Source organism: Vipera ursinii (assembly GCF_947247035.1).
Source record: "Vipera ursinii genome assembly, chromosome: 7".
In the NCBI taxonomy this organism is placed as follows: Eukaryota; Metazoa; Chordata; class Lepidosauria; order Squamata; family Viperidae; genus Vipera; species Vipera ursinii.
The window spans coordinates 69,779,971-69,804,161 of NC_139521.1; the positions used below are offsets into that span (position 1 = coordinate 69,779,971).

At 44.7% G+C, this 24,191-nt stretch overlaps 1 protein-coding gene across 1 annotated transcript in view; it reads right to left on the reverse strand.

The window, feature by feature from the left end:
- Positions 1 to 651: 651 nt before the first annotated feature.
- Positions 652 to 24,191, reverse strand: part of ANXA3 (annexin A3) — a 35,966-nt gene continuing 12,426 nt past the window's right edge. Inside the window, exons 3-13 of the mRNA XM_083367196.1 lie at positions 22,015 to 22,102; positions 20,881 to 20,975; positions 18,935 to 19,048; positions 17,867 to 17,957; positions 14,305 to 14,384; positions 11,978 to 12,034; positions 11,058 to 11,151; positions 9,929 to 10,024; positions 7,805 to 7,863; positions 5,713 to 5,835; positions 652 to 2,624 (exon numbers count right to left, since the gene is read on the reverse strand). Coding sequence (XP_083223322.1) covers positions 2,565 to 2,624; positions 5,713 to 5,835; positions 7,805 to 7,863; positions 9,929 to 10,024; positions 11,058 to 11,151; positions 11,978 to 12,034; positions 14,305 to 14,384; positions 17,867 to 17,957; positions 18,935 to 19,048; positions 20,881 to 20,975; positions 22,015 to 22,102 — 957 coding nt within the window. The 3' untranslated portion in view covers positions 652 to 2,564. The remainder of the gene's footprint in view (positions 2,625 to 5,712; positions 5,836 to 7,804; positions 7,864 to 9,928; positions 10,025 to 11,057; positions 11,152 to 11,977; positions 12,035 to 14,304; positions 14,385 to 17,866; positions 17,958 to 18,934; positions 19,049 to 20,880; positions 20,976 to 22,014; positions 22,103 to 24,191) is intronic.

Below are 24,191 nucleotides of genomic sequence, written 5' to 3' on the forward strand. Positions count from 1 at the left end.
AAATGCAAATATACTTAATCTTGGTCTTCTAGTCCAATCCCCTGCTTCAGCAGGAAATCCTATAATACACTTTCAAATAGGTGGCTATCCAGTCTTTTCTTAAAAACCTCCAGTAGTTGGAGCACCCACAACTTCTGGAGGCAAGCTGTTCCACTGGTTAATTGTCCTCACTATTAGGAAGTTTCTCCTTAGTTCTAGGTTGCTTCCCTCCTTGCTTAGTTTCCATCCGTTGCTTCTTGTCCTGCCTTCGGGTGCTTTGGAAAATAGGTTGACACACACCCCTTCTTCTTTGTGGCAGCCCCTCAAATACTGGAATACTGCTATCATGTCAGTGATTCACTTAATAATAACTGTGGCAAGAAAAGTCATATAATGGGGGGAAACTCACTTAAGAACAGAACAGAACCACCGAGTTGGAAGGAACCTCGGTGGTCTTCTAGTCCAACCCCCTGCACTAGCCGGAGACCCTATACCAGGGGTAGGCAACCTTGGATCTTTTATGACTCGTGGACTTCAACTCCCAGAATTCCTGAGCCAGCCATGCTGAGGGGAAAGGGAGATCTTTCCAAGCTGAGCCATGCTGGCTCAGGAATTCTGGGAGTTGAAGTCCACGAGTCATGAAGGGGCCAAGGTTGCCTACCCCAGCCCTATACTATTCTCAACAAATGGCTGCCCAGTCTCTTCTTGAAAACAACCCCAGTGATGGAGTACCCACAACGTCTGGAGGCAGGTTGTTCCACTGGCTAGTTGTTCTCACTATCAGGAAAGTTCTCCTTGCTTTTAGGTTGCTTCTTTCCTTGATTAGCTTCCATCCAATGAACTGACTCGCCTAGCAGTAGAAAGTTTGGGCACAGTTTATGATGATAAGTGGAGGGCTGCCTGCAAGGCACAGAAAAAAGAAGTTCTGCATTTGCTTCTACTAGCTTTTATTCCATTCCAGGCAGCAAGATTTGCTTTCTGATTTTATTTCAAAGGAGAATCCGAGAGGGCTTTCCCCTGGTCAGCAGGACCCGCTCGTTTGGATGACCCAAGATAGGCGTGGACCACTTCATCTCCACTGCAGCCTTATCATCCCTGCAATCTGCAGCCAGGCTGGCTCCTCACTCTCTTATTCAATCCCACGAAAGGATGTCATAAGAAAAACTCCGCCAGTAGAAAGGGGAGCCCGCCAGGGGAGCCCGCAAAGATGAGTCAGTCAAAGCAGCCGCATCAGCCGTGGCCCATCCTTTGCCGGTTCCCACGATGGAGTCAGTTCAAAGCAACTAAGAGAAATCCTCAAACATTCTGAGCATAAGACAGCAACTACAGACAGCTCCTTCTAAAGGGAAGTAAAACACAACCCGGGCAATTTTCAACACCACATTAATTTAACCCAGAGATGCCACATAGACTAAAACCCAGGACTTCCTCCCAAGCAGCAGCCAAAATGAGGGCAACAATGTCTTCTCTTCACTATGAATGGGTGTTCTTAAGTGTATCGTAAGTTACTGGCTATTTCAGGTGTTGGCCACCGTCACGACGTCTTGCATTATAGCACGAGTGTCAAACTCGCCGCCTCACGTGACGTGTCGCCATGTATCGTGACTGTTTTTTTGCATTGTCGGAGCTGGGGTGGGCACAGCTTACTCACGATGCAACTGGCCCGCGGGCCGGCAGTTTGGCACCCCTGCATTATAGTTGCAATAAAATAACATGGCAAAGCAAAAATGGCAATATTAGCACTGATGTCTTGCATGTTCTTTTTGGTAAAGTTTTGGCTATTTTTATTCTTTGTTTTAAAAGGAAACTTTTACCGTTTAATTTTGAGCTCTCTAGGGGTAAGAAAAATGGGCCAGAGATGCTACTTTAGTCAATCCCTTTATTATCTAGTTTCAAAAAGATGTTCCAGAGTTTGCAGGAAGACAAACCTAAAACTTGACTGCAACTTTAAAGCAGCTACATCAATGCAGCTGCTTTAAACAGTTGTTGGCAGGTTCTAGATTCATGTTCCCCTGTGGTCCATAGCATTTTTTTCAAATTATTAAGCAACCCTATGCATTTTATCTCCTTTCCTAAGGTACAGTACCTCAGATCTTTAATACAAATAAAGCACTTTTGAGATAGCTGTGCGTTGCATGCAAGATGCAGTAACCCCCTTTTGTTAAGCTGGAACTTTGGACAGCCAAAACAACACAAGAGCAATTCAAGACTAGCAAAAGAAAAACTCAGCTCAAACACAGTTGTTCCTAGTTGCTGGACGTGCACGAAACACTGTGTTGTATCTGAACTGCTTCCAGCTTCCAATTTTGCAGGGTTCATTAATTTCTGGCAGATTACGGTATTGGCCTCTGCAATTTGGAGTGCAGATTTCACCCCAAATTCACAGTGTGGGATAAAATCAGTGTCATCAAGTGCCTGAAGATACTGTGCGTAGGAAAGTAAACATCTGTTTGTTATGATAGCTAATTAAAAAAAAAATAACTGAAGAGAGGAGTGGCAATTCTCACACTTGCTTAAATATCTAAAAGCTCTATGAACTGGGGAAAGCAACTGGAAACTGGAGCGGTTAGCCTGAGTTGGCCTCATCAGTCGTCTCCACCACAAATTTTCAGAATCGTGCGCCGATAATCCCCAGAAGAATCGGACTGCAGGAAAAAGATGAAGAGTAACATTATTTTCAAGCAGCTTACAGCCCACCCATAATTACACAGACAAGTCTCATTTTCCTTTATTGCAAACTTTTAAAAGCACTCTGATTTTATTTTAGTAGTTTTTGGTGGCTTTCTTCCCCCACCCCCCACCCCCACCCCTGGTTGTTTAAAATTTGATTTCCCATTTGGAACAAGCACCAATCAATGGACCACCTGCCCAATTTCGATGATATTTTCAAACCTACAGAGGGTTGAACCTGTTTGATAAGAATGCCAGTCACAGGGATGAAAACAGAATCTGTCTGAAATTACATCTGTTGTTAGCTCAAGTCAATATTTGAAAAGTGCTCCCAAATAGAATAGAATAACAGAGTTGGAAGGGACCTTGGAGGTCTTCTAGTCCAGCTCCCTGCTCAAGCAGGAGAACCTATAGCATCTCACACAGGTGACTGTCCAGTCTCTTCTTAAAAACCTCCAGTGATGGAGCACCCACGATTTCTGGAGGCAAGCTGCTCCACTGGTTAATTGTTATTAGTTTCTCCTTAATTCCAGGTTACTTCTTTCTTTGGTCAGTTTCCAACCATTGTTTCTTGTCTTGCCTTCAGGTGCTTTGGTGAACAACTTGGCCCCCTCTGCCATGTGGCAGCCCCTCAGATACTGGAACACTGCTATCATATTTGTGTGATTTCTCTGTCTCTCCTGACACAAACTTTGGGGTTGTCTGTCTTATGCAACTCAGTAGCTCACAGCCTTGTTGGAACACTAGCACAAAATCCTTCCGTGTAACAGGAATTTTGAAATCTGGAGCAAGCTACATCTTGTTCCATAATGCTCAGAACTCATGCAGTGAAAGAGGGAGACAGAGACAGAATTTATCGTGTGTCAGCTGATATCACTAACTCTCGCCATGAAGAACTCAGAAATTCCGTTTTTCATTCAGAGAGGCACTGCAATGATCAGGTTCCAGCTACTCCCGCTGAACACATTTGCAGCCCCCTATCACGTTAAGCCATAACGTGGTTTGCTTCGTCGTTGCAGCTTAGTTTACCACGTGAGCCTCATCCCTGGGATTTGTAAAGATGGGAGCAAAATCAACCTCCTTAGCAAAATCAACCTGCTTCAGTGTGAATGAGTTTCATTTGCACGAATACACAAAGCTAGTCTCCCTGGTAATGTGTGATTAACAAACCAGGATTGCAGACCGCCTTAGAGAAACAGAAGGAAGCCGATCGTCCCTGAGCTACACAGCAGACTTGTGGAAGCAGCCATAATTTTGGCGTGGCTGCAAGGAATTCTGGGTGTGCTGAAAATGGTGGCTACTTTCAGGAGGCAGCCATGCGTGTGGGGAGTAGGGGCCAAGCCTTGTGGGGATCCGGTGGGATGAGATGGCGGGAGAGAGGGGGGGCACTGCAGTGTCCCAGCAGTCAGTCATGTCAAAGTAATTATGATTTAGTAGCTGACCGGCAGAAGTGATATACGGTGGATGAGTCAGCAGAGTATATGGGGGTAGCATCCCTTTCAGAGACTGTGTCTGAGGAGAAGAGCAGTTGGAAGCTGCTTGCTCACTTCAACCGTTTGAATATAACTGACTATCTTGTATTCTGTATGCTCCTGTTCTGTACCAGCCTGCTACCGGCCATGCAGAAAAGGCAGGGACAACCCCTTTACAAACGGCAAGAGGCTGGAATTACGCCTGCCAAATTTATAGCTACAAAAACAAACAAGACACGAACCAAGAAACAGGAGCTTTAAGAAACAAGAACTATCCAAGTGGTTGCCTTCAGCAAACCAGCCCTCCCCACACATTCCCCTTATATAGAGTTCAGGGCGTGGCTTCTCTCTGCCTCCTTCCAAGAAGCCCCATTGCCTTCCTCTGTTTACTCCTAATTGACTGCCTCCTGCGTCGGGCATCCTTGAACAGGGCCAGCTGTGGGTCATCTTCATCCACGCTGTCAGGCTCACACAGCTGGGTCTCCGTGGTGACCAAGTGGGAGGAGCCTGGCTGAGGGCTCTCATCAGCAAAATCTTCAACCCCCTCAGCAAGGTCTTCAACACCCCCCTCCTCCTCCTCTGAGTCATCTGACCCAACTGCCGAACCCACAGGCTGACCCTGAATCACAACAGCTCCCTCAATATTGTTGTTTCATTTTGTATATTAAACCACAGTTCTTTTAACAAACCACGGTCAGATATTCATGCTCCTGTGTTATCACAAGAGGAAAATAAGAAAAAGGCTGCGATAATTTACATTTTTAAAGAACAAATCATAAGGGCGAATGACCATGGGCGTGCTGTAAGTTTGAAATCCGGTCACAAGTAGCTGTTGGGGGGGTGTTTGTCATAATTTTGAAGAGCCACAAAGTGACTGATCTCGATAAAGGAGAATATTTGTAACTCAGGATTGAAATAAGGGGGTCCTTGATGCTCTTGGTAGCTCAGAGTTGAAATGAGGGGTCCTTGGTGTCTATGGAGATTCCCAGTCATGCAGGTCATGGTTGTCCCAAAGGTGCTTATTTACGAGGCAACTGGACTTCCTTGTTTTTCTTTGAAGACTTTTTCCTTCTCATCCAAGAAGCTTCATGTTTCTTGTACAGCAGAGCTAAAGAAGCTTCTTGGATAAGAAGCGAAACGTCTTCAAAGAAAGACAAGGAAGTCCAGTTGCCTCTTGAAAAAGCATCTTTTGGGATGACGGGTCCTTGGTGCTCTCCGAGCTTGGTGGTTTCCTTGCAGATATTTCATTACCCAACTAGGTAACATCTTCAGTGCGCTGATGATGTTACCTAGTTTAGGCAATGAAACATCTGCAAGAAAACCACCAAGCTCAGAGAGCACCAAGGACCCCTCCCCTCAAGTGACTGGTCATAAAGCGAGGACTACCTTTACTTGAAATAAGCAAGGATCTGGATTTGTTCCATCTAAACAAGCTGAATTAGCCAGCCACGAATACACCATGTTTAAAATCTTCACAATAAGCCAGAATACTCCAGCATCCTACCTTACGGTTTGCCATTTCTGCTTACAATCTGATCACCAACCCCTAGAAATTTGGAGAGTCCCTGAAAAATGAATTGAAAATACTCACACTAAGAGCAGAATGCAGAGATTCTCCATAAAGGTTCTTATATTCCTCGCGAATATCCAGAAGATCAATTTCTGACCTGGATACTAGAACTCTGGTCAATGCGATTTCATTAGTTCCAGGTCCCTAGAAACAAGGGAGAGAGGGGTGGGGGGGAAACACCCTCATTAAGGATGAGTTTTTTTGCTGAGATTTATAAACTCTGCTTTCAAAAACACAGAGTCTATAAGCACGCACATTTTTACCCCAGAGACCCACACCGCTTTAAATATTCAAAACATAAGCAGATCAGTGTTTAGAACTCAAAGAGTTATGGCATTTAATCAGTATTTCAAAACTGGGGATCCCTAATATCTAAATGCGGTTTAGATAATAGCTAAGTATTTATGCCCGGCTTTATCTATAATGGTTCAAAAGCTGCCTTCCATAGTTGTTGGACTAAAACTTGGTCATTAAGCGAAGTGGTTGCTAAGTGAAGTCCTTACTGTGCTCACATTCTTACTTCAGCTTACCTACTATTTATAGACCCGTGAAGATCATAAGCCTGAGATGGGTTGAAAAGTTGCTTTTTCATTACCCTTGTAACTGCCAAAGATCACTGTAAAGACGGTCGCTAAATGAGGACTAGCTGCATTAGCATATGATAGACACATGAAACCTCCTCATCGTGGCTCTATTTACATGCTGCACTGACCCTGGTGACTGAATAAACCTGTTTTCTGGCTGTGCACAATCCAACTAATCAAGTAATCTAAAAACTAACTATGATTTAATGCTGACCAAGATTAACATATTGCACAAATGCATTGACTAACTGACCAGGTTAAGTACAGGGCCTGATCTCAGCGCCAGAATAATTTCCCTAATCCATCTATTCTAATTCTCCTCCTTTTTATTATTATTATCTCTTTACATCAACAGGAAATGGGGCTAAAGTGACTTCATGAACATAATGATCCCCTACAAAGGATCTTTTGTGCAATAACACCATGATGTGTGTGACATTATTGTGGCTTCTACCAAATGCTGAAGCATTCAAGCAGGTTTTTCCAGGGAATCCCCAAGTTTGGAAGAGACCTTGCAGGTCTTCTAGTCCAACCCTCTGCTCAAGCAAAAGACCCTACAGGGGTAGGCAACCTTGGCTCTTTTATGCCTCGTGGACTTCAACTCCCAGAATTCCTGAGGCAGCATGGCTCAGCTTAGAAACATCTCCCTTTCCCCTCAGCATGGCTGGCTCAGGAATTCTGGGAGTTGAAGTCCACGAGTCATAAAAGAGCCAAGGTTGCCTACCCCTACCCTATACCATTCTAGACAAAAGGCTATCCAGTCTCTTTTTGAAAAACTCCAGTGGTGGAGAAACCACAGCTTCTGGAGGCAGGTTGTTCCACTGGTTAATTGTTCTCACTGTCAAGAAGTTTCTCCTTAGTTCTAGGCTGCTTCTCTCCTTGATTAGTTTCCATCCATTGTTTCTTGTCCTGCCTTCTGGTGCTTTGGAGAATAGGTTTGACCCCCCCCCCCTTCTTTGGGGCAGCCCCTCAAGTATTAGAAGACTGCTATTGTATTACCCCTAGTCCTTCTCTTCATTAAACTAGGCCAGGGGTAGGTAACCTCGGCTCTTTTATGACTCGTGGACTTCAACTCCCAGAATTCCTGAGTCAGCTATGCTGGCTCAGGAATTCTGGGAGTTGAAGTCCACGAGTCATAAAAGAGCCGAGGTTGCCTAGCCCTGAACTAGGCATACCCAGTTCCCTCAATTGTTCATCATATGACTTAGTATCCAGACTCGCTATCATCTTTGTTGCTCTTCTCTCCCACCTTTCTAGAACACAACACGTTTTCCAGACCAAAAAAAAACAAACCACCAACTCCAACCCTCTGCGTTTACATGGTGATCATGGTTTATCTCAAGGTGATTGTCTGTTGAATCAAGCAGAAGGCTATAATTTGTTGGGAGAACAACCAATCTGCAGGTTTCAGAGAGAACCTGGTTTGAAATTGTAAATAACTGGCAGGTAGTATTGTAGGCACTAATGGGCAACGTGGGTGGTGATGCTTTACAATCTGGCTTTGGGAAAACGACCTCATACTGTCTTACCTTTAAGGATTTGTTCACTTTTTCAGCAAAGAAGGCAGGCATATTATTTGCACATTTCACTATGAAAAGAGAGGAAAAATAGAATTGAAAATAAGCCTTTTATACTGTCTGGCTATATTTCGAACAGGATCGGAATACGAAGCAGAAAATATCCTGGTAAATTGTTTAAGCATTTGCAAATCATCCCACAGATTAAACGCATGGACAAGAAGTGGGATGTACATAAATAAATAAAATATTAACCTGAGGGCTCATGCTTGATTGCTATCATTTGCATGGTTTCCTTATTACAGCCCTCTTGTGCATAATTTAATATTTACATTTTGCAGAGCGGTTTGGGCAGATTTTCATCAGATAAAAAATGAAAGCATCTATCAAAGTGTAATTGACCTTTTTTGGGGCAAATTGGAAATTACATTTTGGGTTGGGATGAGTGTAAGAAAAATGTATCCTCTTTAGCTGCTGTATATGGTTTAAGATTAAATCTACAGTCTGCTTTTCCACTAAAAAAGGGACGCGGTGGCTCAGTGGGTTAGGACGCTGAGCTTGTCGATCAGAAGGTCGGCAGTTTGGCGGGTTGAATCCCGAGTGCCGCGTAACAGAGTGAGCGCCTGTTACTCGCCCCAGCTTCTGCCAACCTAGCAGTTCGAAAGCACGTAAAAATGCAAGTAGAAAAATAGGGACCACTCCGGTGGGAAGGTAACAGCGTTCCGTGCGCCTTTGGCGTCTAGTCATGCCGGCCACATGACCACGGAGACGTCCTCGGACAAGCGCTGGCTCTTCGGCTTTGAAACGGAGATGAGCACCGGCCCCTAGAGTCGGAAACGACTAGCACGCATGTGCGGGGGAACCTTTACCTTTTACCTTTTTTTCCACTAAAAAAACGCTCAAAATAAGAGCAAGAAAGGACAAAATGTTGCTAAATAAACCTCAACAGGAGGGATGGAAATCTATTTTGAGGTATAAAATTCCCCATTTGGGGGGCAAACAAGGGCTTTGCAGGAATGGGGAAAGTGGCACTCACTTCTTCCACTGCATTTATTTATGCACAGCCACAGATGCCCAAACATACCAAAACCAAGACTTTTTAAAAGGATTCTAAACTCAATATATCCTAATGAATATCAGGCTTGTAATTGGGCCATTTCCTACACTTAGCCCTCATTTAATAGCGAATTAGAGCAGAGTTCTCCAATCTTTCCAGGTTTGCGTACCGGTGTGTGTGTGTGTGTGGGGAAAGATGTTTCCACGAGAGTGGTGGGCTAGTGTGCACGTGTGCACGTGTGCACCCTCCATTTGCACAAGCAGTAAGCACACATGCCCGCTGCTTGTACAAATGGAGTGTGCGCACACTTGCGCGCCCTCTGCTTGCATAAGTAGGGGTGTGCACGGGCACTCACCCACTACTTCTGTGGCCCGGTTCTGAAAGGCTCAAGACCCAGTAGTGGGCCGTGGCCTGGGGGTTGAGTACCCCTGAATTAGAGAACCAACTTATCCTGCTAAGCAAAAATCAAAGCACAATAAAATGCTATCGTCAAGCTTCAAAGAACGCTTATGCTGATACACCTCTGCTGCTTCTTAGCTTGTCTACAGACCCAAGGGGGAGGAGGGTAAATGGAATGTGATCCGCAGGTGTTTATTTGCATGGGAATCAAGGTTGTTCCAGAATTGTTTATTGCATGCCCGAGATTTTTTCCCCCTCACAACAATTATCTGAAGATTAATTGGACAACGTGACTTGCACTGTCGGGGGCGGCGGGGAGGGAGTTTCTATACTTTTAATATATCATTCTGGCAACAAATTGCCAGAGCTGGTTTTCTATTCATCTGTGCTGATATGGTGTGCTCAATAAAGTTTTGCATTAGAGACTGGAATGTGTCAGCTGTGCTTACTTCGTTGGGATCATCAGTCAGAACCTTGACAGCTATAGGCATTAAGGATGGCAATTGATCCAATCACACACACACACACACACACACACACACACACAAATACATACATATACACACACATATGCATTGTATATATAGAAAGAGAGCAACCCTCCATTTAGAAGGTTCAGAAGAATAGTGTATAAATACACACACATACACACTCACAAGATCATCACATGCTTCCCTTACCTACGGCCAAAAGGAGTTCGGCAAAATCACCCGACGTTTCGTTCAGGATAGTGTCCTCCATCCGGTGCCCACTAAGCTTTTTGTACTCCTCAAACGCTTGAGAGAGGGCAAAGGAGAACAATGTCAGTGGTATAAGCTGCATGTACTTTAAAGATGCCTGAACAAAAAGCCTGGAGCATTTTTACTTCTGCATCTACAAGCTCTCCCTCTTTTACAATATATAATTTGTAACAGCCTGAAATCCTATTTTCCATGATTGCTTTTTTTTTAAAAAAAAAAGAGTTTCAAGTCTGTTTTTCTTAGGATATTAAAATAGCAGCCACATCTAACAAAAAAAACCTTGTTGCTTTCCAACAGAAATAGCCTTCGACTGACAACAATTCGTTCAGTGAATGTTTGAAGTTACAACGGCACTGAAAAAAGTCTAGTTTTTCACACTTTGTGGCTGTTGCGGCATCCCCATGGTCACATGATCAAAATTTAAATGCTTCGCAACTAGTTCAGATTTATGATGGTGGCAGTGTCCCGGAGTGACTTGATTACCTTTTGCAACCTTCTGACAAGCAAAGTCAGTTGGGAAGCCAGATTCATTTAACAACAGTGTTACTAACTTAACAACTGCACTGATCCACTTAACGACTGTGGCAAGAAAGGTGGTAAAATGGGGCAAAACTCATTTAGGAAATGTCTCGCTTAGCAATATAAATTCTGGGCTTAATTGTGGTTGTACGTCGGGGACTACCTATCACTTTTTAAATTTTTGGAGGAAAAGGAAGGAAGGAAGGAAGGAAGGAAGGAAGGAAGGAAGGAAGGAAGGAAGGAAGGAAATAACAACAGCACTTAGACTTATATACCACTCCATAGTATTTTACGGTGCTCTCTGAGTGATTTCCAAAGTCAGCATCTTGACACACACACCCCAACAATCTGGGTCCTCATTTTACCAACCTCGGAAGGATGGAAGGCTGAGACAACCTTGACCTGGTCAGGATCGAACTACTGGCAATGGAATGCAGAGTTTTTGCCTGCAATACTGCATGCTCACCACTGCGGCGCCCCAGCTAACCATGCAAGAACAGCTCAATGTGCCTCAGTTTTATTTTAGTGTAGAAGACAATCCGTTTCTTACTGAGTTTGAGTTGAGCAAAGCTGCTGGAGCTCAGAATCTCAATGAATTTGGTTTCATCCGTTCCCCATCTCTTCTCACCAGCACTGTACAGGATCTAGAAAACAGGAGTGGAAGGAGCATAGAAATGGCTGCTCTTTTGCTTTGCCCCTACAATATTTCAAATAAAGTACCCTAGGCAATTATCATGCCAATTATATACTCAAGGCTTTCCGAGATAATCAGATTAAATCCTGCTGCTAATACTTTCATTTGGCAGACAAGCCAACTCATTTTTTTTTTGGGGGGGGGGGAACTGTCAGAAGAAGGAAGAAGTATTTGATATGTTGACTGCTTTGAATTACTTATACAGTAATAAAGCCAGGATAAAAATCAAGTAAATAAATAGAAAGTTGAGGACCCCCACCAACTAATTCTAGGACAGCTGAGGGCTGGGTAGACACATGAGATGCTCAGTGGTATCCACAAAGAGGGGGAGGTTAAAAAATTCAAGATGGAGACGCCAACGCTGCACAAACAAAGCTTTTCCCTTCTTTTTACATGAGTGTTGCAATACGGACACCCTGGACTACTATGTCTGGGCTGCTAAATGCAAACAGCCACTAGAGGGCAGCAAAGTGATTCAGAAAACCTTTGTCACCATCTTGTGTTCATCTGGCTTTTTCAGACTAGGTCAGAGTTTCTCCAGCTCACCATGCTGGCTGGGGAATCTTAGGAGTCGAAGTCCACACACTTTAAAGTTGTTCAGATGGAGGAAAACCAGCCTAGATTTTTTAATGTAGATAAATACGGCATTTTCAAGCCTGGATATCTGCCTTCGGATTCGAGTTTAAAAAAGCAGAAGGGCCTTTAAACAATTTGGAGATTTTTTTTTTTAAAAATTACAGGACCCTGCAGCTAGCTCTTTTCCAGACTGTGATTACCTGCGCATCTCTCTTTGCTACCTCTTCATGGGCCGTTGTACTGTCATCTCTTCTGGCCTGTGATAGGATTGAAAAGAAGAAAAACATGAGCCCAAAATGAAACCTCAAATTAAATAACATACAACAGGATCCTGACTTCTCTGCAAGTAAGATGCATAATTCCTTCCCAAAGGGACTCTTGTTGCATTTCTGTTGCGATCCAGTTACTTATAGAAATACGAACAGGAATAACCAGGTTTATGATGGATGGATCCTCCATGACTTCAAGCAGCAGAAGCTCAAAGGTGGGCAGTTGAGGGTACTTTCAGGGAAGAGAGGAGAATCAGAAAAATTGATGTCCTTTTAACAACTTCTAGCCTTTTTCTGGATTAATTCTGCGAATGCAATTGAAGCAGTCCTATCTGGCTGGGGAATTCTGGGAATTGAAGTCCACACACCTTAAAATTGCCACGGTTGGGGAATACTGTTCTAGGGGAAGAGACTAAAGCAGTCTCCATTATTTTGCTGACCAGTATCATTTCACATGGCTATAGCCTTTTTTTAATGCCCTATGTCAGGAGTAGGCAACCTCGGCTCTTTTATGACTCACGGACTTCAACTCCCAGAATTCCTGAGTGACTCAGGAATTCTGGGAGTTGAAGTCCATGAGTCATAAAAGAGCCGAGGTTGCCTACCCCTACCCTATGTCAACTCTACAACAAACCTGGCTGCAGCCATCTTGCCTGTTCTAGGTTGCCACACGAAAGGGAGGGGGGATGGAGTAGCTCTGTTAGTCTAAACAATATTGTGTCCTATGGGAACCAAGGTCATTCTCTCGCTTGGGAGAAGAGGGTTGGGCGTTTTGTTAGAAAGCCCGCCAAACTCCTCTATTGGGTAGTGTAGTTATTGCACGGCACTGGGGTGGGAAGTTTTATTTTGTAATAGTGTAACTCAGAGGTCCCTAACCTTTTGGGCACCAGGGAGAGAGGTTTTTCCACAGACTGGAGAGTGCGTGGTTTTGTGTGCATCCTGCAGATGGGGCTTTGCTTGTTTGTGAGGACTGGTTGCTGGCATAACGCGGCCCGGTACCGGTCCATGGACTGGGGGTTGTGGACTCCTGGTATAACTCTTTGCAGGGAATTTCAGACTTGGTTCCACTTTTGACTTTGCTGATATTTTGTATCCGATAAACATGTTCTTTGAGGAAGATTCAAGCCTCGCAGTTCAGATTTATTAAGTTCTATCCATCGGAACCATGACACCCTATTTGTCACAGATCAATCTTCGAGAACAGAGAAAATGTTGCGCAACTTTTCTTTCTAGGAATCAAAACTCTGAAGATGTTTTGCGTGTGTTCCCAAAATTGGGATCCCTTTCCTTTGGAGGAATGCTGGTGGCTATCTCACCCAACGTCTGGAATGACGTGGGAATTACACCTAGACCTAAACCTAGACCTAGTTCTAGAACTAGGCCTTCTTCTAGAACTAGAACGGAAACTTAGACTTAGAACTAGGTCACTTTTATTTAAAGATGTCCAAAGAGGGATCAGAGCCCGACCCCTCAGAAGGGGCATGTGCAATCTGTCCAAATGGATGGCCCGATAGGAATTAATATAATGAGTTAGATTAGTTCATTTGTGAATAGCTGCACCACATGAGGGCCTTACAATAAGACACAGGTAGTCCTCAACGTACGGCCACAACTCAGTCCAAAATTTATGTTGCTAAGTGAGAAATTTGTTAAGTGACTTTTGCCCCATTTTATGACTTCCCTTGCCACCTTTGTTAAGGGAATCACTGCAGTTGTTAAATTAACATGGATGTTAAAGGAATCTGGTTTCCCCACTGACTACTACTACTACTACTAATAATAATAATAATAACAACAACAATAACAATAACAATAATAATATAGTTAGAAAGGACCTTGGAGGTCATCTAGTCCAACCCCCTGCTCAGGCAGGAAACCCTACACCATTTCAGGCAAATGGCTGTCCAGTCCCTTCTTAAAAACTTCCAGTGTTGGAGCATTCACAACTTCTGGTGGCAGGTTGTTCCACTTTGCTTGTGGAAAGGTAGCCAAAGGTTGCCAAAAGTGTTCACGTGATCTGCAACCCTCATAAATGTGAGTCGGGGGGGGGGGTGTCAAGCATCTGAATGTAAATCACAAGACCGTGAGGATGCTGCCATGGTCATAAGCGTGAAAAAATGGCCCTAAGTCTCTTTTTTCCCCATGCCGTTATGACTTCAACAGGTCCCTAAGCAAACTGTTGTAACTTGAGGACCACCTGTACATTACACAAGGCAAGTGCAAGGTCATTGATACAAATCTGCTAAAAGCTGCCTTACATCAAGCAGGGCCAAGAGAGTCCTTTTGGTGTCTCCGGATGTGTCCCAGCCCACGTCCTCGTTCATGCTGGACCTATAAACTGGAACCAAAAAAATCAGAGTTAGTGACGCTTGCTCAGACAAGTAGTAGTTAAGGAACCCTCTGCCTGAACACCTAAGTGGATTGTATACTGTCAGTATAAGAAGTCCTCGACTTACAACATTTCATTTAGTGACATTTAGTGACCATTCGAGGTTACAATAGCACTGAAGAAAGTGACCTATGACCATTTTTCACCCTTAGGACCGTCGCAGCATCCCCATGATGGTCACCTGATCAAAATTCAGACAGCTTGGCAACTGACTCGGATTTATGACGGTCGCCGTATCCCGGGGGTCACGTGATCCCCTTTCGCGGCCTTCTGACAAGTCAAGTCAATGGGGAAGCTGGATTCGCTTAGCAACCACGTTACTAACTTAAGAACTGCAGAGACTCAGTTAGCGACCACGGCAAGAAAGGTCGTCCAATGCGGCAAACCTCGCTTAACAACTGCCTCGCTTAGTAACAGAAACCGGGGGAGGCCCTCACTTGGGGTCATAAGTGAAAGACTACCTGTAAACATCTTTCGATATTTCTCTTAATGATGCCAAAAAAAAAAAATACCACTGCACAACGTCGTATTCAGCCCTCTTGCAATGGAAGCTGTGCATCCATTTTGGCGGAGAAGCTGTCCTTTCTACAAAGCTTGTAATAAGCACAGATTGCAGTGGATAATCTACCAGTTATCTTGTTCTGTTGCTAAACAGCTGATAGAAGGGAGAGCTCTGTGGTTTATTTTCCATAGCCTCTACAGGGCAGGTTTTTTTTTAAAAAAATGCTAACTGTATAAGACAGAGGAGGAATTGATAAGCTAGATAAATAAGGTGTCATCTGAATGCATCAGTGTCCTCTGCCCTAGCCAACTTGGGAAAAACGCTTTGTTGTAGCAAACCAAAATATGTATCACTCCTAGGTATAATGTATAATCCAAGTCTGGTCTTACCAAGCTATTGTGAAGTGGTATTAAAACTTCACGTGATCTTGATTCTATCCCTCCGTTAATGTCGCCTAGAACTGTGCTGGTTTTTTGGAAGGCTGCAGCACACGGCTGGCTCGTATTAAAGTGACTGTCCACTAGGACTCCAAGATCCCTCTCACACTTAACTGCTATTGAGCCACGTTTCACCTAATATGTCCCTGTACATTTGGTTTTTCATAAGCCTTCCCTTATGCGGTGACTTCTAAACATGTTTAGAGCTACAGTTCTCAGAATTGTCAGGCTGCCTTTGACCATGAAATTCATTCATTCATTCATTCATTCATTCATTCATTCATTCATTCATTCATTTTTTTGATAGCTGTCCATCTCAATCCATGACTCTGGATAGCTCCAAAATTCTGAAATTCTGGGAACCGAAGTCTCAAGGCACCCAAAGAGCACCCAAGCAGCCAATTTAACCGTCAAAACGGTTAACCTGCATTCCTTCACTCACAAGGTCAGCAAGTTTGGTGTTTACTGACCAGTCCATTCTGACTCAATCGATTTGTTCTTCGGTCCAGGTATATTTGTTTGGCTCAGCTCAGACACCATGTAGTGAAGCAGGCCCGTCAGATTCTATTCCCACCAATGAGCTTTCGACACCCTCACCAAGAGAAGAGACATCCATCTTCCAGATACTAATCGGTGCCACAGCCCTGGAAGAACTACACCAATTCCAGCTGTATAGGCTTCACTGGGCTGGCTGCATTCAATTTCCAATCCATCTTGGTCAGCCTCCCTGCAGTTGGGCAATTCATCTTCCCGAAAGGCAGCAGTGTCGTCTTTGGCTAGTGCCACTTATCAAAATAAAAGCTAGAGGGGACACGGGCCATGATCTAGCTAATACTAACTCAAGAGGGCCTGACTTAATGATGAGGGGAGATCCTCCACCCCATGTGGACCTTTGCGGAAAACCTTTTAGACCAGAAAGGCACGATTTTCTTCAGCCGCAGACATGGAACTAGGATTCCAACTGTGAAAAGGTTTCTAAAATGGCCTAAAGGGTAAGAGAGCGCTCAACAAAATGAAAATACCCATTTTGTCCCAGAAGAGCCAGTGTGGTGTAAGGGATTAAGGCACCAGGCTAGAAACCAGGAGTCAGTGACTTCTAGTCCCACCTTAAAGGTAAAGGTAAAGGTTCCCCCGCACATGCGTGCTAGTCGTTTCCGACTCTAGGGGCCGGTGCTCATCTCCGTTTCAAAGCCGAAGAGCCAGCGCTTGTCCGAGGACGTCTCCGTGGTCATGTGGCCGGCATGACTAGACACCAAAGGCGCACGGAACGCTGTTACCTTCCCACCGTAGTGGTCCCTATTTTTCTACTTGCATTTTTACGTGCTTTCGAACGGCTAGGTTGGCAGAAGCTGGGACGAGTAACAGGCGCTCACTCTGTTACGCAGCACTCGGGATTCGATCTGCCAAACTGCCGACCATCTGATCGACAAGCTCAGCATCTTAACCCACTGAGCCACCACGTCCCTTTAGTCCCACCTTAGGCATGGCCAATTTGGGCCAATTACCAGGAGACTCTGAGTTCTAATTCTGATTTAGGCATGAGAGCCAACTGGGTGACTCTGGGCCGATCACCAGGAGACGGTGAGTTCTAGTCCCGCCTTAGGCATGAAAGCCAGCTGAGTGACTTTGGGCCAGTCTCCCTCTCCCTCTCCCTCTCTCTCTCTCTCTCTCTCTCTCTCTCTCTCTCTCTCTCTCTCTCTCTCTCTCTCTCTCTCTCTCTCTCTCAGCCCAGCCCACCTCACAGGGCTGTTGTTGTGGGGAAAATAGGAGGCGGAAGGAGTATTTGGTATGTCCACTGCCTTGAGTTACTTACAAAAACATAACAAAAATCATCATAAAGGGAGTATGAAAATTTAATGAAGAAATTTTTTAAAAATCTACTTAAAAGAGGTCCTACTCACTAGAGTGGTTGTTTATATCGTTAATAGTTGGCGTCCATCGGGGCTGATGGACCATCGGTGGAGAAACGAAGCCTGGCTGAGGAATTCTGGGAGTTGAAGTCCACAAGTCATAAAAGGGCCACGTTTGAAGACCCCTGGTATAGAGTCTCCTCCTTGAGCAGGGGGCTGGACTAGAAGACCTCCAAGGTCCCTTCCAGCTCTACTCTGATTGAAACACACACCTCCAGCCCACCCCCAATTGAGTTTGCTTGTCAGAAGCCGTCTGGAAAGGTCAAAAATGGCAATCACATGACCTTGGGGCAGTGCAACGGCCATAAGTATGTGCCAGTTGCCGAGTGGCTTACATGTTGATCATTATGACCCTAGGGATGCTGAGTCATAAGTGTGAAAACTGGTCATAAGTCACTTTCTTCAGCAACTGTTGTAACTTTCAACACTCATTAAACAAATAGTTGCAAATAAATTACCACCTGTAAGATCAGATATCTTTCTGAGGTACTTTTCATTCCAGACCGGTTAGCTATTGCTCCATACGGAGAAATGAAGTGGCAAATACCTGGCAGGTATCTATTCAGTCAAGGCAGTTCTTACTTCTATAATAAGCCTGAATTACGTCTCTGATTTGCTGGGAGGTTCGAGAAGCCACGATCTCAATCAACGCCGTCTCATTAGTTCCCACGCCCTGGCAAGAATCACATTAAAAAAAAAGATGCTAATTTTTCCATTCGAGATTGATGTAGACCTAATTGCGTCTGGCAATCGCAGGATCCACCACGAAGATGGTTAGAAATCTCAGAACAAGATAAATGACCCAGAGACAGACTGTTTCAACGTTAAAATATTCATTCTGGCAGAAGACAAATGAGCCAACCCCCATCTCGGGCAAATGTTTGTAAACAGATTTCAGCACGATGGATCTCCATGGGTTACGGTTGTATTGAAATCGTTGAAACTCAGCCGTGCTAACACTGCAGTGGTTGATTAATGGAAGCACCCGACAAATTGCTGGTTAATGACGTGAACTAACAAGAGTAGGGATAGATCAGGGCTAGGCAACCTTGGCTCTTTTATGACTCGTGGACTTCAACTCCCAGAATTCCTGAGTCAGCTATGCTGAGGGGAAAGGGAGAGTTTCCAAGCTGAGCCATGCTGACTCAGGAATTCTGGGAGTTGAAGTCCACGAATCATAAAAGAGCCGAGGTTGCCTACCCCTGGGATAGATGAAAGAGCACTGATCAACTGATTCACCAAAGTGTAACTGCTTGCTAAAAGTAAGGATTTAAAAATGGAGATGCCCTCAGGAGGAATGGTGGGGAACACTGATGGCCCTAAAGGCGGACCGCTATCTTACGCATCATGGACAGTGTGTATGTGTACATTAGGGCTGAACCACTTCATAATGCCTTGGTAAGACCACACACGGAATAGTGCATCCATTTTTGGTTGCCCCAATGTACAAAAGATGTTGAGACTCTATACCAGGGCTCTTCAAACCCGGCCCTTTTATGACTCGTGGACTTCAACTCCCAGAATTCCTCAGCCAGGCACGCTGGCTGAGGAATTCTGGAAGTTGAAGTCCACGAGTCATAAAAGGGCCACATTTGAAGAGCCCTGGGTTAAGGATTAGCATTAAGAGGAGGACCATCTTTTTTGACTTACTTTGAGGGTTTGGTTAATTTCTTCTGCGTCAAATTCTGCAGGGGGAGTTACGAGAGCACTCAGGACATGCCGAAAATCACCGAAGGTTTCTTCCTTCAAAGCATCTTTCAGCTCCTTCAAAAAAATAAAAATAAAACAGAGCCGCGAATAATTCTCATTGTCAAGAATCCTGGGCAGCTTCAGCAATAATTTCTAATCCCGCTAATCACGACTGGGGATCATAAATATTTTAGCCCACCACATATGGAGGGCAGCTATTTAAAGCAGGGGCCTTCAAACTTGGCCCTTTTATGACTTGTGGACTTCAACTCCCAGAATTCCTCAGCCAGCGTGCCTGGCTGAGGAATTCTGGGAGTTGAAGTCCACAAGTCATAAAAGGGCCAAGTTTGAAGACCCCTGCTTTAAAGAAAGCCATAGGGCAAATCCTGGCAGAGTCTCAGCTTTACTACATTGAGGAAATGTATCTGGTCAAAACTATTTTCTTTAGTTCTCAGTGAGAAATTGAAAGTCTTGGGTGGCCTGTGTCACCCCAGTTGCTATTACCCTGCAAAGACTTAGCTGGACCATATCACTTCATATATCGGCCCAGTTTTTGGATGGGATGGGCCAATCTCAAGGATCTGAACGTTTATTTTGACTGAATTTTTCTTCCTTTTCTTCCCTTTTTTTTTTTAGGGAGGAACAGGAAATCCCTTCTCTGGGAGAACTCCTCTAATGACTCCTTTAGGTAAAGGTAAAGGTTCCCCCGCACATGCGTGCTAGTCATTTCCAACTCTAGGGGCCGGTACTCATCTCCGTTTCAAAGCCGAAGAGCCAGCGCTTGTCCGAGGATGTCTCCGTGGTCATGTGGCCGGCATGACTAGACGCCAAAGGCGCACCGAATGCTGTTACCTTCCCACCGTAGTGCTCCCTATTTTTCTACTTGCATTTTTACGTGCTTTCGAACTGCTAGGTTGGCAGAAGCTGGGACGAGTAACAGGCGCTCACTCTGTTACACGGCACTCGGGATTCGACCCGCCAAACTGCCGACCTTCTGATCGACAAGCTCAGCGTCCCAACCCACTGGGCCACCGCATCCCTATGACTCCTTTAGAGATACAATATTTGGTTTTTATCCTGCCTTCTATTACTTTATAAGTAACTCAAAGTAGCAAACACACATAATACTCTTTCTTCCTCCTCTTTTTCCCAGAACACCTTGTGAGGTGAGTTGGGCTGAGAGACAGTTTCTGTCCCAAGATTACCCTGCTGGCTTTCATGCCTAAGGAGGGACTAGAACTCATGGCCACCTGGTAACTGGCCCAAAGTCGCCCAGCTACCTTTCATGCCTAAGGTGGGTCTAGAATTCACCGTCTCCTGGTGATTGACCCCCTCAGTCAGCTGTCATGCCTAAGGCGGGACTAGAATTCACCATCATTGGTGATTGGTCCAAAGTCACCCAGCCAGCTGTCATGCCTAAGGCAGGACTAGAACTCACAGTGCCTGGTTTCCAAGCCAGCATCTTAATCACTGCACCAAGCTGGCTCTTCCAGAGCCTTGGTGGAGCATTGGGCTAATGCCTCCTTAAGTAACACCAGCTGCCTGCAATTAGTGCAGGTTCGCATCCCACCAGGCTCAAGATTGACTCAGCCTTCCATCCTTCCAAGGTAGGTAAAATGAGGACCCAGATTGTTGGGGGCAATAAGCTGACTTTGTAATAATGCCGCTTGGGGTGTGTGTGTGAAAGCCCTAATAAGCAGGCATATACATAGAATGAAGGCTACTGCTAAGCTTGTAAGCCGCCCTGAGTCTTCGGAGAAGGGCGGGATATAAATGGAATTAAAATAAAAAATAAAATAAAATAAATATTACTGCAATTGCCATGAAGAATCAGTGGCTGGAGATAATGGAGCCCCTCACCCTCCTAACCCCCCCTCCCCATCACAATATTTCCCAAGGATGCATACCTTTCCAGTGTAAGCTTTGTACTCTGCAGCTATCAGCTGCCGCTGAGCATTAGATCTTCCTGTCAAGATCTCAATCAATGTTGTTTCATCCGTGCCTAAAAGCAAAAATTAAGAAGGGAGTCAGCTCAGAAAGAGGAAGAATCTTGAATCTTGGAATAAAACATGTGGAAACTTTAGTGATAGGCAACCTGTATCCCATTCTCAAAGTTTCTTTACAAGGAAACTTTAGTTTTATGGACTATTGTGGGGAAAGGTCTTACTCTTAAAAACATAAGGATGTCATGGAGAGGACTCACGTCCTTTGAAATAACGTTACTACCCAAAATTGTTCTACATCAGGGCTCTTCAAACAGGGCCCTTTTATGACTTGTGGACTTCAACTCCCGGAATTCCTCAGCCAGACATGCTTGGCTTAGGAATTCTGGGAGTTGAAGTCCATAAGTCTTAAAGTTGCCAAGTTTGAAGAGCCCGATCTAGTCTCAGTTATAACAACTCTGTTGCGCCCTGGTGGTGCAGTGGTAGAATGCAGTACTGCAGGCTAACTCACTGCTTACTCCAGGAGTTCGATCCTGACCGGCTCAAGGTTGACTCAGCCTTCCGTCCTTCGGAGGTCGGTAAAATGAGGGCCCAGATTGTTGGGGGCAACAGGCTGACTCTGTAAACCACTTAGAGAGGGCTGTAAAGCACCACGGAATAGTACATAAGTCTAAGTGCTATTTACTATTGCTAACTTCCATATTCAACATTGCTCTGACTCTAGAAAGCCTGAGATAAGTTGCAGAGGGCCATGTGGCTTGGTTTGGGGATAGAAGCAACAGGTTTTTGGATTTTAAATTGCCATCATGTGCAACATTAACCGAACTTCCAGAATTTCCTTCCTTCCAGCTCAAAGTCCTGGTGAATTCAAGGATACTGCTATGTGTTATTCTTTGCAAAATGCAGAAACAGGTAGCCAGGCCTTCCTCCATCTTGTTCTTTCACATTCTCAATGTAGCACACAGCCATTGGTTTGTGGTGCCCATCCAGAACTAATCCAAATTTGGTGGCCAGAAGCTGGAAAAAAAAGGCAATCCAACAGAAGACAGACTATCTACGTAACCTGTCTTCCTTTCCCAAAGAAAACAGGATGCTTACCCAGTCCTTCCATGGCTCTTTTAAGTGCCTCTGCATCTTTCGAAGCATTGAATCCTGGGAAATCCCGAATTGTTCCTCTAGGACCAACCTAGAAGGAAACAGATGCTGCTCAGGGGCATTGGATTCAAGGTCAAGGCGTGCACAAAGTAAGCAGGATTTACAAGCTGTACTCGAGAACCCATGTGTTGCTTGTCAGTGGTCATGGGGTCAACCCTAGCATCTCCAGCTCAAAAGATGTTTGGCAGATGGCAAGTTGACATAACGTGACCTCAATCCCCAAAGCACCATGAACGGAGTGGAAGGAGCTGGAATCCAGGGCGTAAAGATCTCCCTGAGGTTACAGACTATATGGAAGTGTAGAGAGATACAAGTAGAAGGAAAGGAAAGAAAGGAGAATGTGGGGTACAGGCAGTCCTCAACTTATGACCACAATTGAGTCCACACTTTCTGTGGCTAAGTACATTTTGCCCCCACTTTATGACCTTCCTTGCCACAGTTGTTAAGTGAATCACCACGGTTGCTAAGTTAGTAACATGGTTGTTAAGTGAGTCTGTCTCCCCCATTGACTTTGCTTGTCAGAAGGTCACAAAAGCGAATCATGTAACTCGGGATACTGCAACCATCATAACTGTGAGCCCGGGGGGCCAAGGGTCTGAATTGTGATCACGTGACCTTGGGGATGTTGCAACAGTCGTAAGTATGAAAAATGATCATGTCACTTTTTTCTATGCTGTTGTAACTTTGGGCGGTCACTGAACAAACTGTTGTAAGCTTGAACCTGCAGAGTTGAAGCTAACTACTTTATTATTTTCTGCCTATAATACAGGAATCTCCCCAGTCTGGGAACCAACTCCTGGGAACAATTAGATAAGGAAGTTAGAGGGGATTGGCCCTAGCCTTTTTGTTGCTTGTGCAGTGACTCCAGACTAGTTTCAAGCTTGATCCCTCCTCCCTGCCCGGCTGGTTGCTTTCCAACAGGTATAGTTACAAAGGTGTTGGACTAGGAATGGTGAGATGTAGGTTCAACCCGACTCTTAGCCGTGGACAGACTTCGGTTTGTCCCTCTCTCTCAGCCCAAAGCATTCAGGCAAGGAAAAGAGGTAAATGGTAAACCCTATTTTGAGTGAAGTGCTGCTTTTTTGAGAAGTAGGGAATCCAGAATCTAAGTAAGAATGAGAAAACGGTAAATCAGAGCTATTCTCTTCTACATATTTTCTTTTTACATCAAGGCGACCTTTATGGAAAGGCCTCAGTGCAATTGAATACATAGAAACGTATCACCTTAAAAAAAAGCAGAATTGTTATACCAAGAGATACAAAGACAAGAGGCGCTTAAATATTACAATATAAAGTCATTTATCTTTTATGGCAGAGTCATCGCAAAGCTGATTCATTCACGTCAAGTCAAATAAGTCGACTAACGAAAGAAAATGCTTGGCTTTTCGTTCATAGCATTTGTGGTTAGCACATAAGAGGATGCAAGCAATTCACGTAGGTGTGGAGAAAGAAAAAAAACAGCTGATATGATCTCAGCCTTTCAAGAATGCTGACTTAATTCCTCCATTCAAAAAAAAAATAAACAAAATTAAACCTGCCTGTACAGCACACTCTAAAGCAGGGGTGTCAAACTCAATTTCATTGAGGGCCACATCAGCATTGCGGTTGCCCTCAGGGGGCCAGGTAGGTATGGCCAGGGTGGGCGTGGCCTACTGGGTGGGCGTGGCTAGAGTGCATGTGGCCTACTGGGTGGGCGTGGCCAGCTCTACATCGTTCGCATCGAGGGTGCCTATGGGGGCCTGGGCAGGAGTGGGGCAGATCTGAGGGTCTCTGGCAGAAGGAGGGTCTCTGGGCCAGGGCCAAGGCATTGGGTGCCGTTCTCTCACTGTTTCCAGGATGGCTTCGAGGGCCGCATGAAACCACTTCGCGGGCCGGATCTGGCCCCCGGGCATTGTGTTTGACATGTCTGCTCTAAAGAAATCACAAGCCGGAAGAATAAAAGATATAAATATAGTCCTCGACTTACGACCACAATTGAGCCCCAGATTTCTATCGCTAAACAAGACGGTTGTTAAGTGAATCACTGCAGTGGTTAAACTAGAAATTTACGATCAGCCATTGGCAACCATTCAAAGTTGCTACAGACATCCCAAAACGGATTCACTATCCCGTTTTGAAGA